The sequence below is a fragment of the Salarias fasciatus genome, chromosome 1 (genome assembly GCF_902148845.1).
Source record: "Salarias fasciatus chromosome 1, fSalaFa1.1, whole genome shotgun sequence".
NCBI classification, from domain to species: Eukaryota; Metazoa; Chordata; class Actinopteri; order Blenniiformes; family Blenniidae; genus Salarias; species Salarias fasciatus.
In genome coordinates, this window is record NC_043745.1 from 11,438,084 (window position 1) to 11,450,542 (window position 12,459).

The 12,459-nt window shown below is 46.2% G+C and overlaps 2 protein-coding genes across 7 annotated transcripts in view; one reads left to right on the forward strand and one right to left on the reverse strand.

Annotated features, from left to right (window-relative positions):
- Window positions 1–1,158, forward strand: part of adcy7 (adenylate cyclase 7) — a 63,279-nt gene extending 62,121 nt beyond the window's left edge. Inside the window, exon 26 of one of the 3 annotated variants that reach the window (XM_030088125.1) lies at window positions 30–1,157. In XM_030088125.1, coding sequence (XP_029943985.1) covers window positions 30–176 — 147 coding nt within the window. In that variant the 3' untranslated portion in view covers window positions 177–1,157. Of the gene's footprint in view, window positions 1–29 lie in introns of all 3 variants that reach the window. The other 2 variants (XM_030088121.1, XM_030088124.1) reach the window with 2 other exon arrangements.
- A 28-nt stretch (window positions 1,159–1,186) lies between these two features.
- On the reverse strand, window positions 1,187–9,786 carry brd7 (bromodomain containing 7). 4 transcript variants are annotated; one of them, XM_030088158.1, is made up of 17 exons: window positions 9,684–9,786; window positions 9,123–9,316; window positions 8,957–9,050; window positions 8,797–8,857; window positions 7,151–7,295; window positions 6,893–7,003; window positions 5,744–5,913; window positions 5,054–5,168; window positions 4,757–4,832; window positions 4,369–4,476; window positions 4,150–4,285; window positions 3,273–3,384; window positions 3,070–3,114; window positions 2,309–2,390; window positions 1,869–2,012; window positions 1,471–1,602; window positions 1,187–1,398 (listed from the first exon to the last, which is right to left on the reverse strand). In XM_030088158.1, exons 1-17 carry the CDS (start codon window positions 9,730–9,732, stop codon window positions 1,325–1,327), a joined length of 1,848 nt encoding a protein of 615 aa, XP_029944018.1. In that variant the 5' UTR covers window positions 9,733–9,786; the 3' UTR covers window positions 1,187–1,324. The 4 variants fall into 4 exon arrangements, with proteins under 4 accessions (XP_029944018.1, XP_029944002.1, XP_029944010.1 ...); XM_030088142.1 differs by having other exon boundaries at window positions 3,070–3,117; XM_030088150.1 differs by having other exon boundaries at window positions 3,273–3,387.
- Between the last annotated feature and the right edge of the window lie 2,673 nt (window positions 9,787–12,459).

A 12,459-nucleotide genomic window follows, 5' to 3' on the forward strand; every position in this document is an offset into this window, starting at 1 on the left:
TTTTTTTCCTGATTTACTTCCTCCCGCAGGTGACGATGGAAACGTCGGCCGTGCTGAAGAACCTGGGCTACTCCTGCGAGTGTCGGGGATTCATCAACGTGAAGGGCAAAGGGGAGCTGAAAACCTTCTTCGTGTGCACCGACATGAGCAAGCAGCAAGGCATGGGTCTGAGCTGAGGCCCGCCGACGGGAGCGGAGACGGACTCCCGCACACAAAGTCCAGAGTTTACAGACTGTTGCACGCCGCCCGGCGTCGACCCGACGGGACGGACTGCGGTGTGTTCCCGCCACGTCGCTGGCTTTAGAGGACGGGCTCCTCCGCTGTACGCTGGACGCCACATTTAACGTGTTGCGCCGATCACGTGACGGCGGCTCCGAGGGGAATGAATGGTCAGTATGTAACAACCACCCTCTTGTTCGAACGCTCTTTCGCGTCCAGTGATTTAGTCACTTTTGTACTTTTGTTCTGTCTCTTAACTCAATGTGATAGAAAAGTGTGTATTGTACTAATGCCAAACACAGTTGTTATTTTATAAGGCCTGCTGGGTTAAAAGAGAAACGATGGATTCTGTTCGGATCATAGTTTGAAAGGCTGTGCGAGACGTGATTGTTCCTCTGCTGTTACTGTGTAATGAGCAGGACAGATTCGAAGTGTTTTAATGTCACAGACAGGAGATGGACTGAGGTCTCCCTCCTTCCTGAGAACAACAGGCCGAGCTACAAACCCCGATGAGGAGGACCTCAGCCGGAAGGACTCGGGATGTGTTTTTGGTTCTGCTCATTCTAACAGTCGTCTTTATTAGGAAATAGATAAATCAGTGTGCTGTATGTACGCCGTCTCTTTAAAGTTTACTCGGCTTGGATAAGAAGTCTGTCCTCAGTGTCCTTTCTGCTGCCTGTCTGCATATATGCTGCAATGAGGGGAAACCCGTGGCGCTCTCGTCAGTGTCCTGTGAATGTTTTTAACGGCTTCGGCTCAGACGACCACCAGACCCGACCCCGACTGCTCTCTGTGCCTCTGAAACTTGATTTGTCTCGTGGCCTTATCTCCTGAGATCAACATCTTGTCATTGTGGCTACATAATAATAACATTAATAATACTGTATTTGGCCTTTCCGTGAACAAACGTCAGACTTTTTGTACAGTTGCAGAATGTAATAAATGTTTTCTTAAGTCTGCCATTTGTGCTGCAGCGTGAGGCAGGAGCTGATGTTTATATCACAAACACTTTATTGACTGAAATGCATAAAAATGTCACACAAAGAGCACCTTTTTTTGTACAAATCTTAAGTTATTAAACCGGATGGGAGGAGCTGGGAATTCATCAAACAGCGACGACCGGCACGACACTCGGACAGCTGGAGGACGAGGTTTCCATCGCTTCGGCCGGTTCCTGCACTGGAAACACGGAAGGGGAACGTCAGACGGACGTCGGCTTGGGCGCAACTTTACTGCTGTGAGAGGTTTTACCTGTAGTGAGGTCTATGAAGGGCTCGGCCGGTGCCGCGACGCCCATGGCTTTCCGGATCCCGTAGACGCTGCTGACGTCGCAGGGGGCCACCTGGCCGGTCAGCTGGGCCAGGTTCCCCGTCACCTTCTCGGCTGCAGGGGTCGGAGAGAGAGGAGGATCAGAGGAGGAGGTAAAGACACAGGCTGGTGTGTGTGTGTGTGTGTGTGTGTGTGTGTGTGCCACAGCCGCCTCAGAAAGGCCTGGAATGACTGTTAAATACATGTACTTGAGGCAGAACGCTGTGCGACCACAAACCCTCCTCTGGAGTCAAACGTCAAACCGCAGCTGGACGCTCCAGAGGTAAATGAGGTGTTGCTGCTGTGAGCGGGTGGGGGGGGGGGCAAGGGGCCCATCTTACCCAGCTCCAGCTCCTTGGCGGTCGGGGCCAGCAGGCAGATCATGTTGGGCGGCTGCTTGGCGCTCAGACGCTCCTTCTGCGCTTCCTGCAAGTCACGCAGCAGCTTTGTAGTCTCGTCCAGTTTCTGCTGGAAGTGCAGGGCCTCTGCGAGAAGGAGCGGGCGAGAGGCACGGCCAGTTAATACTTCCTCTGGGGTTCTCCTGTTACCACCCCGCTCCCCGACATCAGTCTGGAGCAGAATACATGCATTGTGTGTGACACAGACAGACCCTCAGCGAGGGGGAACTGATGGAAGGGGAGAGATCTGAGGTGATGACGAGCATTAAACCACTTCCTGACACAGAAACAGAACTTAGATCCAAACCTGGACGTTTTTGACTTAATATACACAGTTCAGCGTTTTAAGCTTCAGTACTGAAAGGCTAAGTGAGATGTTTTACCCCCAGAGAGCTCCTCATCCATCTGCAGGCCTATAGCAGAGCGCAGGAAGTCCAGCCTGTTGGATGTTTCGGCTTCAGCTACCTACGGGAGACAAGGGGGGGGGGCGACGTGTTTAGTCAGATGAGATGGCGCTCATTCGAAGTCAGACAGCTGATGCATCAAGGGATCATCCCAGACTTTCCAGGCCTCTTTTGTCACGCTGCTTCTTCGCTTCCCATAAAATCAAGCTCCGTCTGCAGCATGCGAGCAGAGGGGAGGCGGTGGGGGGGGTGCAAACTGGAGAGCGGCCAGTAACAGCAAACAGGCAGCACAGAGGGGTTGCTGTGTGCCTGGCGTTGAGCTCTGAGCTTGGGTTTCCTCCGATGCTCTGAGGAGCGATTCAGCATCGTGGCCAGCGGGCGCCGAAGGAAAACACGGTCCTCTCCAAATTCTCCGACAGCGGACCCCGAGCGGGCGGCAGCGCTGCGCTTCGGAGGGAAAATGTTCTTTCCATGGCTGGATGGACGTCGGCTCGCGGCGGGGCCCCTGCCATGTTGACACAGCTGGTGGACGCAGTGACCAGATCGGCCGGGACCGTCTCTAACGCAGATTAAATGAAGCGTCCACGTGGGGACACGTGACGGCAGGAGCTGCTCCGGCGCTCTGAGGACACTGTAGAGAGCGCTCGGCGGTTCTCGTGACTCCACTTGACTTGATGTCCGCCGCTGTCTTCACCGTGTGAAACGAGCCGTTTCCTGATACCCGAGTTTCAGAATCTCACCTCCGTCCCGTCCTTGTCCTCTGGTGTGCTCGCCAGCTCCTCCACCTGCTGGACAAAATAAAATGAGCCCGTCAGAGAGTTGTGTGTTCACTCTGACCTGCAGGTTTGCTGTACTTAAGGGCCACGGTGGGTGTGACTCATGGTCCAAGCTTCACTGACCTCTAAGCCGGCGATGCTCTAAGAAGTAGCGGTGTGTGTCTTACCGGCTCGGCCTCCTTCAGGGTCCGGGAGTGTTCTCCGTTGGTCATGGCGTCCAGGAGGTTGTCGGCCAGTTTGTACATGTACTCGTCTGGTTTGGCCAGGAACTCCGACAAGCTGCTGAACAAACATGCACAGACTCCATCACTGCCTCGGCAGCAGGGTAAAAAAACAAAAAAAAACCCGAAAGAATCTGAATCACTTTGTTGTCGAGGAACAAAGTTGACACTTGCTGGGAGAAAAACAACAAAAAGCCCTGAATCTCCTACACAGTGGGAGGAAAGGAGCGAGGATGTGCTACTAAAACACACTGATGATGTTGGCGGCGAGCTGAGGACCACATGGTCTCCGTCAACATTTCCCTCGCTCGTCAGCTGCCGTTCCCGCTCACCTCGCACGTGTTACTAAGCTGGCATCGGCCGGTCCGACGGCAGCTGTCCGTTCATCTGAACGGCCAAATGGCGTGAAGGCTCAGTCCACGTCTGCAGGACTCGCTCAACGTCTACAGCGTGCATTCAAAAAGCTGAACGGGGTCAATTAAAGAGGCTGAAAGGGGAAATGTTGATTCTAATGTCACTTTGATGAGGGAGGAGGAACTCGCCAACCATAAAGGAAAAGTTTGGTTTCACTAAAAAATAGGTTTTAAAACATGGATTTCAATACATTCATGTTTTTTTGATACTGATTCAGTGCCCTGCAGGCCGTGGCGAACGTGTCGTGGTTCTCCTCTCCGGGAGATAATAACACAACAGAGGAGGAAATCCCACTGGGTGCGCTGACGTCAGGCGGAGGCCCGCTCCGCGCTGACGGCCGACCCCCTCCAGGAACATCTGGACAGCGGTGCCTCCAGTGACGCCGCCGAGCAGGTGGCCGTGCGCATACCTGTCTGAGCCCTGCTGGCTGGACTCCTCTCCGAAGAAGGAGTAGATGAGGTCGGAGTCGTCCTTGCTGACGTTGGCGAAGCTGGAGTCGTAGGTGGGAGCGTAGGACGTGAAGGGCCCGTAGTTCATGTAGGACACTGTGGAGACGGGGGAGAGGACTCGGGGTCAGACCCGACAGTTCAGTGACCTGAGGACACGTCAGCGTGGAGCAGGGCAGCACCTGGAGTGATCCGGTTCCTCTTGTCCTCCCTGAAGCCCTGCAGGGTGTTGACGCCGTTCTGCAGCCGGTTGGCCATCATGCCCAGCTTCACCGGGCAGTAGCCCGCATCTGAAACAGCAACACAAGCAGCCGCTCAGGCAGAATTACAGCAAACGAAGACGGTGAACTCATCGGACATCGGCCTTTTCCATCACAAGTACACACAGTTTACAATTGCAATAAACTCTTAAGTGATGGCAAATAAGCTAAATGAGCTTTAGAAATAGCATCAAATCTATGTTGTCTTGGCATTTTCGGGAAATACTGAAGATCCTAATTGTTGTTCGATCTTTTTATGTTAATTAACCAGCGGACAGACTCAGTATTTATACTCCCAGACTGAGCTTACCTCCGGCTGATGGATCTGCTGGGTTCAGGATGGCCAGCGTGGTGGAGCCATCAGACTTCCGCCGGGTGAACTCCAACTGGAACAGTGACATTTCACAAACTTCTTCAGTTTGCAAAACCATGGAAACACATTCAGCACCTTCATCATTTAAGATTAAGAGGATTAAAAAAAAATCCCAGATATTCAAAAATGGCATGCTTATTTCAAGTATCGACTTGACTTTTAGCAGGAAATGTTTTGAGGGTTGTGTTGATCAGAAACAGCTTTGTGACTTGAACCGCTCTCTCTCGGTCTCACATCGGACTGAAGCACTCTGTTGGACAGCTTCCCTCCAGACTCTTCGATGACCTTGCGGATTTCCTCCAGCTCTTTCTCTGCCTTCGTCGCCTCGTCCTTGGTGTCCTTCTCCTGTCTGCAAATGAAACGCAGATTGAAAGACGGCGGATGAGACGCTTTGACCGTGAGCGAAAAGGTTTTTTTAATTTGTGCTGACAGCAGAAAAGAAAGGAGCACAGCTGCAGGAAAGAACTTCTGCCGGCGCTCTTATTTAACGCCTACATTCTGCTTTCATTCCTCACGTAATCTACCTGGAAGCTTTTCGCTGATGTCAATAAACGCCACCGTGAGGTTTTTTTTGCACGGGGTATCTTTTATGAGCCGAAGGCATTAAGTAAGCTGAATGAAAAGCCGGCACACTAACAGGCTTCCTGAGGATGAGCCTCTGACTGTGAGTCACACTCTGACAGGCGTAATTTCGCTCGTGGGGTTCGGTTACATCACGATCGCTCCGCAACAAAGCCGCTGCAGAAGGTGTACCGCCACGAGAGGAAACGCGCCCCGGCACGCTCTGAGGCATTCCTCACATTCTGAGCCTGCAGTTTCACAGTGGAAAGGATGATGGGCTCAGAGGAAACGCTTCCCCTCTACTTGTTGTAGTTTGGACCTGCTTTCATTAACGTCGGTAGCAGTGAGACTGTGTTGCAGCACCTGGGCGTGCTGGGTGTCTGGGAGCGCTCGCTGCCGTTCTCGGTGCTCGGAGGTCCGTCTTTCTGCTCCGAGCCGCTGCTGGCTGCTTCCTCGGCCTTCAGGCTCAGCTTGGCGGCGGGGTCGAGGCCCGACATGAAATCGATGCTCTGCTTCAGGCTGTCCAGCCTCTCCTGTTAGAAACACACAGACATCTTTCACTGAGAAGCAGGAGAGGAAAGTCAGACCAGGTGCTGGATGAGGGGAGCAGTTCACGGCTCTCTGCTGCCCCCATCTGTTACACTGCTGCAAAAGCAAAGCCACCTTTACTTCCATGAGCTCCATGGGAACACAAACACACAAGGCTGAATTTCTGAGCTTCAAGGTTTTCTGTTTTTATGAATCCAAGTTTTGCATCCAAAAATTGAGGTTTGTGTCTATTTATTGAAAAGAGACACAAACTTTTCCTTTTTTTTGAGGGGAAAAAAGAAAGAAACAAAGCAGAAAGACACTGAACAGACTAAGTGACCATGCAGCTTTGTGCACGTCTAACCGTATTCATGTTCTAGCATCTCACCGCGGAACGCTTTCCTCAGTCCACCACCACCACCACAACCTGCTACCGAACTAAAACAACAGCTGACATCCAGCCAACTGCATTCACCTGTTCATTTCAGAAAACAAAAACATTTTTCCCATAATATATTTCAAACTACTAGTTTAGCTTTTTGAAAAATCAGATGTGTTTGAGACATGTAACAAACTATATGAGAATAGTTTGGATGAATGTAACTTGCTAAAAACCTGACAATATCAGAGTTACGATGGAAATACAATAACTGGTCAAGAAATGTGTGGTTGCCTCACCAAAAAATTGTTTGTGGACTTAAACTTCTTGTAACTTTAAAACAGAAAAAAAATTGTTTATTTCTTGAGTTTTTGGTGATAAAGATTTGAACATCTGGATTGTTATTGAACGGCAAACAAGTTTTCTGGCTTCATGCCAGGCTTTAAAAGCTCTCTCTGTTTTGTTCATTTCAAGGACCAAACAACTAATGTGTTTTTATCTAGAAAATACTGATGAATATGTAAACTAACAGTTTGTTGCAGTTCTAATTCACTAAATGGTGAAACGAAGGGAAGGATTCCTGCTGTGAATCTTCAGCTGTGTACCTGGCTGAGGACCTTCATTCCAGAGTGCAGCAGTTTGCGAGCGGCTTTGTGGTAAATGGTCTCAGGCTTGTTGTAAATCATGGCGTTTTCACACATCACCCGAAAATCCCCCTGCATCAACAACACAAAGCACACACTGAAGACAGGCACACACACGTACAGACAACATTCTAAACTCCCGTAGAAACACTGTTATTTTGGCTTATCAGATCGTGTTTCGAGACCTGAATTTTAACAATACAGCAACGTGCCGGATACCTTAAGTTCATCCACAGACTGGTAGCTCTCTTTCTTGACCTTTTCCTTCATGGTGCTGAAGTCCATGGGACGCCTGATGATTGAAGAGTAGCCGGGAGCAATAAGGTCAGTCACCGGAAATGAGAAGAATGCGCTGGGATCCTTCCTACAGAGGAAACATGCAGTCCAGGAATACATTAATATCAGGTACATAAACATGTGATAAAGTTTGAACAAGAAGACAAGAGTGAACAGTTATTCTCAACCGTGAGATGAAGACAGGCTGAGGATAGGAGGACAGAATCTCTCTGGGTGTTCTTGTGGAGCTAAAAGGTTGTATTCACTGTTTGAATTTGCAGAAAGTAACTTAAATTGTTTTTCACATTGCAGATCAAATTAAAATCTCACATATAATTGCTGCTTAATTTAATAAAAATGGCTTTGAATCTTGAATGTTGATGCATAGCAACCCAGAGTCACCGTGAAATAAAAAAAAAAATATATATATATATATATTTTTTTTGGTTGTGTGTCAGTCTGATGTTCAGCATTTTTATGATATATGTCAAATTACTGTCAAAACATAGATTTTATAATTTGGACCACATTCAGAAGAATAATCCTACACTCAGAGTTTTTTCATTGTCTCTGCTTCTGATTCAAATGCAAATCACCAACTGGGTTTTATATAACAATCTTCAACTATGGCTGCATAATCCATCATTACTGATATGTCAACATGCGTACATATTGCAAAGCACTGATCTGTGATGAAGTGTATTTTCCCACGTACTGTGCAGTAATGCTTTACATGTCAAAATGTCTCAGATGGAGCTATACGGTCCTAGATTCCCCTCCATGTTGTTGCTAGTGGCTCATTTATTTATAAACCATTGATATGAAGTTATGTCATCATCATTGCAACACTCACAAACATACAAGCTTACTTACTGGATAAGCGCACTTAGTAGAATTCACTTCTGAAAATGTCAAATCTGGAACACGCTGCCTCTACTTTGATGTGTTTTACAAGAACTACATAAACATCAGTCATCATGCTGAGTTCTCTGTGTTTCAAGGGGACTTCGTCAGTCACTCCTGTAGGTTGTATATTAATGATAAATGGACTGGGTATCCATCCTGAACAATGCCGTGCAGCACACTGAAGCCAATCTCAGCTTACTATGGGCCAAGGGCACCCTGAACAGGTCACCACTCCATCGCAGGCCAAACACAAAGAAACAGACGACCACACAAATCACAATCACACCAAAGGGCAATTTAGAGTCTCCAGTTAACCTCACATGCATGTTTTTGGACTCTGGGATGAAAGTGGAGCATCAGGAAGAAACCCATACATACACAGGGAAAATATGCAAATTCCACACAGAAAGGCCTCGAATAGGAATCGTGAGAGGTGAGAATGCTAGGCACTGCACTAATGTGCCACCTTGGACTGGATATCTCACGTTATTCAAGTTCTCTGTATTTGAAATGGATTGGTGTCAAGCTGTGATAACAGAATGCAACAATTGAGAAAAATCAAAATAGAGCATTTTCCCCAAAGTCAGTTCTCCTTGTACAAACATAAATGAGCTCCATGTGTTCTTCGATCTACAGAGAAAGACCTCCAGCCTGACAATGTGTTTTAATAATCCATGTTGTACCTCTGGAGCTGCCTGATGAGCTGATTCAAAGCTTCCTGAAGAGGGGTTTGTTCCTTTTCAGCTAGAAATGGTGAAATGTTAAGTCATTATTCCAATCAAAAACAGGTATGAGATTCAATGTGAACATTTTCTGAGAAGAAGAGATACATCAATAGATCACCTTCTAGTTTATCGAGCTCAGATCTGATGGGAGTTCTGCTTTGCTCTCTGTCATCGTCTCCATCTGCATCCTGTCCCTTCTTCTTCTTGGTCATCTGAACCAAACACCATTAAAATAGACGTACAAATTCTTTTAAAAGGGTGAAAATATGAGGTGAGAGCTTTACCTTTTTCTTCCCCTTATCGTCTTCCGGCGAGCCCAGGCTCCTTTCTTTATCCTTCTTCTTTTTCTTCTTCTTGTCTTTGGGTTTATCTCCGTCCGTCGGCTGCTCATCGTAAAACGTGTCAAGACTGGAGCTGCCAGTCGTCACTTCGTTTCCAGACACTTTTAAAACGAGTTTCAGTGGCCTCTCTCCGTAATCTGTAAACATCAAACCACCGATCAGTCAAATACTATGATAAACAAGCAGCTGACAGCAGCCCACAGATGCTACAAGCAATAGCCGCTAGCAGCTGTTGTTTCAGAGAAGCACCAGCTGACAAAGACGCTACAGAGGAGTCCCGCATCTTTGGTTGCATAACTCAAAGCATAATTTATGAAAGTGACAGGAATAAGGAGGACATTTTCACAAAAATCATCCGGATTGCAGCGGATGGCTAGCTAATGGTGAGCAGCATGCTAACAGGGCGAAAAACGCAAATAAGCAGATTTCCTGTTCTTCAACCGAAAACACGCTCACTCATTTAGAGTATATGGGTGAACTGTAGCGCTCTCAGACACAAATTACCTTCATATGCGTGTTTTTCGGACTTGTGCTTCTTGTGCTTCTTGCCCATTGTTTGTATTTTGAAACCGGCCGCTTGCTCTCGCTGCTCTGCTCGCTGGGCTGCAGGCTGTGCGGTCTGGACAGAGCGCCCCCTGCCGACCCGGCGGTGGGACCATATGACACTGTAATATTCATTTTATCCGACAGAGGGCGCAACAAGCCTGTAATAAAACATACAAAGAGACGAGCCATCGAATACCTCAATAGAATAGAATAGAATAGAATAGAATAGAATAGAATAGAATAGAATAGAATAGAATCACCCATCCATCTAGTATTTCAGCTCTTCCTGTTGTAGGGGCAGGGGCGCTGGAGCCAGTCCCACCTAACCAAGGGCAAGGGCAAAATACTAGCTGGACAGGCTGCCAATTCATCACCGGACAAACAGAGCCGGACAACCACAAACATTCACACCTTGGGGCAATTTACATTCAGCAGTTAACCCATCAGACATGTTTTCGAACTGGAGGAAACCCTCGCGCACATATTCCACATGCTCCGCTTCTCACATCAAGGGCCAGTATCTGCACCCACAACCTTCTGTGAAGCGAGAGCACTTACCACTGCCCCACCTTATGGCCCCACTTCTGTCCAATTCATTCATAAAAGTCTGAGTTTTAATAAAACTATTTTTTTGTTTTACCCGCCCTTTGTATTACAATTTATTCCCAAACATGAAAGGGAAAAAAAGTCATGCAGGAAAAGTCCCCTTGACCTCAGCTTCCTTCTCTATGGGAAGTGCACACTTTCAGAAGAACCAGTGGGTGTGGATTTTACTGTGATGTCTTGTTATGAAACTCTTGAAATATTCAATGATGGATGTCAGAAAAGAGTCCTTCAGCCATGGTGAAGATTCCCAAATTTTCCTTTTGAGCAAGATGGGATGCATCTTTCAACTTCAATGGACCTTCAAAGCTAAATAAAGTATATTTGAGACAAAGTTTCAGATGATTAAAAATAGTAAACCTCAACAGCCCACTGAAGGAGCGCTCCAGTGAAGAAGTCATTCACTTTCATTTAGTTGTGATGAACGCAGGTAACAACAATCAAAGACATTTCAAAAGCACAGAAGTTGATTTGTTCCGTTTTTGTAGTACCAACCTGTAAAATACTTCCAAACCATTAAAGTCTCCATATCCCAGCATGCAACATAATGTGGCATATATCAACATAAGTCATCATTGTGAAGACAAGCCAGCATCAAGATTATTTTTGGCAGAGTTGTATTCGGACACACAAAACATTTTAACTTTATAAACTACCTGAAAATAACATTCCTTAAACTTAAGTTATCTTGAGAGACCTTCTCGGTGTTTACATTAGCAAGTATTCTTGCATCAGGGAGCCTTTCCATAACACAAGTTCACAAATGAAGTAACTCCATCTTGAATAAATAAAGAGGTCTAATCTCCAAAGGCAAACGGATGGCACTTGGTTGGATTTATCTTCAGCTTTTTAGGGTCTGTGTACAGTCTGGAGCTTCTCTGCCTCGCAGAGCCGTTATGCTCGGTTAAATCAGCACACATTGTACTGGCTGATGAGTGACAGATGTTTTATTCATGGAGAAGAGATAGTGAGCATTCTTTGAAGCACATTCCAGGTTTTATGAAGAGGGCAAAAGATGGATACTGAAGGTTTGAAAGGAATGAAGATTGACTGAATTTCAGCCATTCCTGCCGTCAGATGAAGAGGTGAGTCTGAAGTTCTGTTGATGTTTCAATGTCCTATCTAAGCAAAACCGTTCTTGGCAATGCGTCCTGATATCAGTTATGACATATCAGGGCGTGGTGCATTCTTGACATACACACTGATGAAGAGTGTTTCGACCACAAGATCAACACATCTTTATCTGGAAAGTTAAATACTCAGAGAAATATTTCATTTGAAATTATACCTGAACCATGGGCCTTTTTCTTCCATTTGGTACAAATCACACTGGAAAAGCAGTTTGTGGTCTCCAGTGTTAAAAGGATTAAACTGTCTAAACTATTTGTGACTCTTTTTTTTCTCACATCAGCGGTTTCTTACGTATTAAAGCATATTTCATAATTTTGATTCATCTCCAGTCCACTTTTCTTCACTTATGTTATGAAATTCTTGTTATTAATAATTATGTTCCAACTCTTCTCATAAGTTTTGGTCAAAGGCATTCCCCCGATCCCTAGACATTTTATGCAACTGCCCCAGTTTGTGTCAAACAATAAGCAAGGATGTGTCAAGCAAGGATAACCCACAAAATATAATAAAAGAAAAAAAAAAAGCAAGGCTGTAACATCAGTTTTCAGCTCATTGTGGTAGATTTTATCGAGGTTAATTATGGCAACCGATTTCACATAACACATTAACATTTATTGACTGTTCTTATAAAATCTTTGGTTAACGTGGCTTTCAAGTCACATTTGTAATTGGAACATATTTGAAATTAATATAAATTGCGGTGTTGAGTCTGCAAAACCTAACGTGAGTCATTCACTGGTTTGAAGGGAGTGTGTCTGCATGAAATCCTGCATAGACAAGCATCATTAGAACATTTCACATACAGACATGCTGAATGTGTTGATAGAACCAAGATTGGAGACTCGCTCATGAAGATCAGACATTTCAGTTTCCAAAAGTTCGCATGTATTTATTTGATTCAGGGGTCATGCACAGGAATCCGTCTGTGGGTCGAAGGTACAAAAATCCACATGACGAAATCAAAAACCAAAGTCACAAAATCAAGAATCCAAGAGAAAAT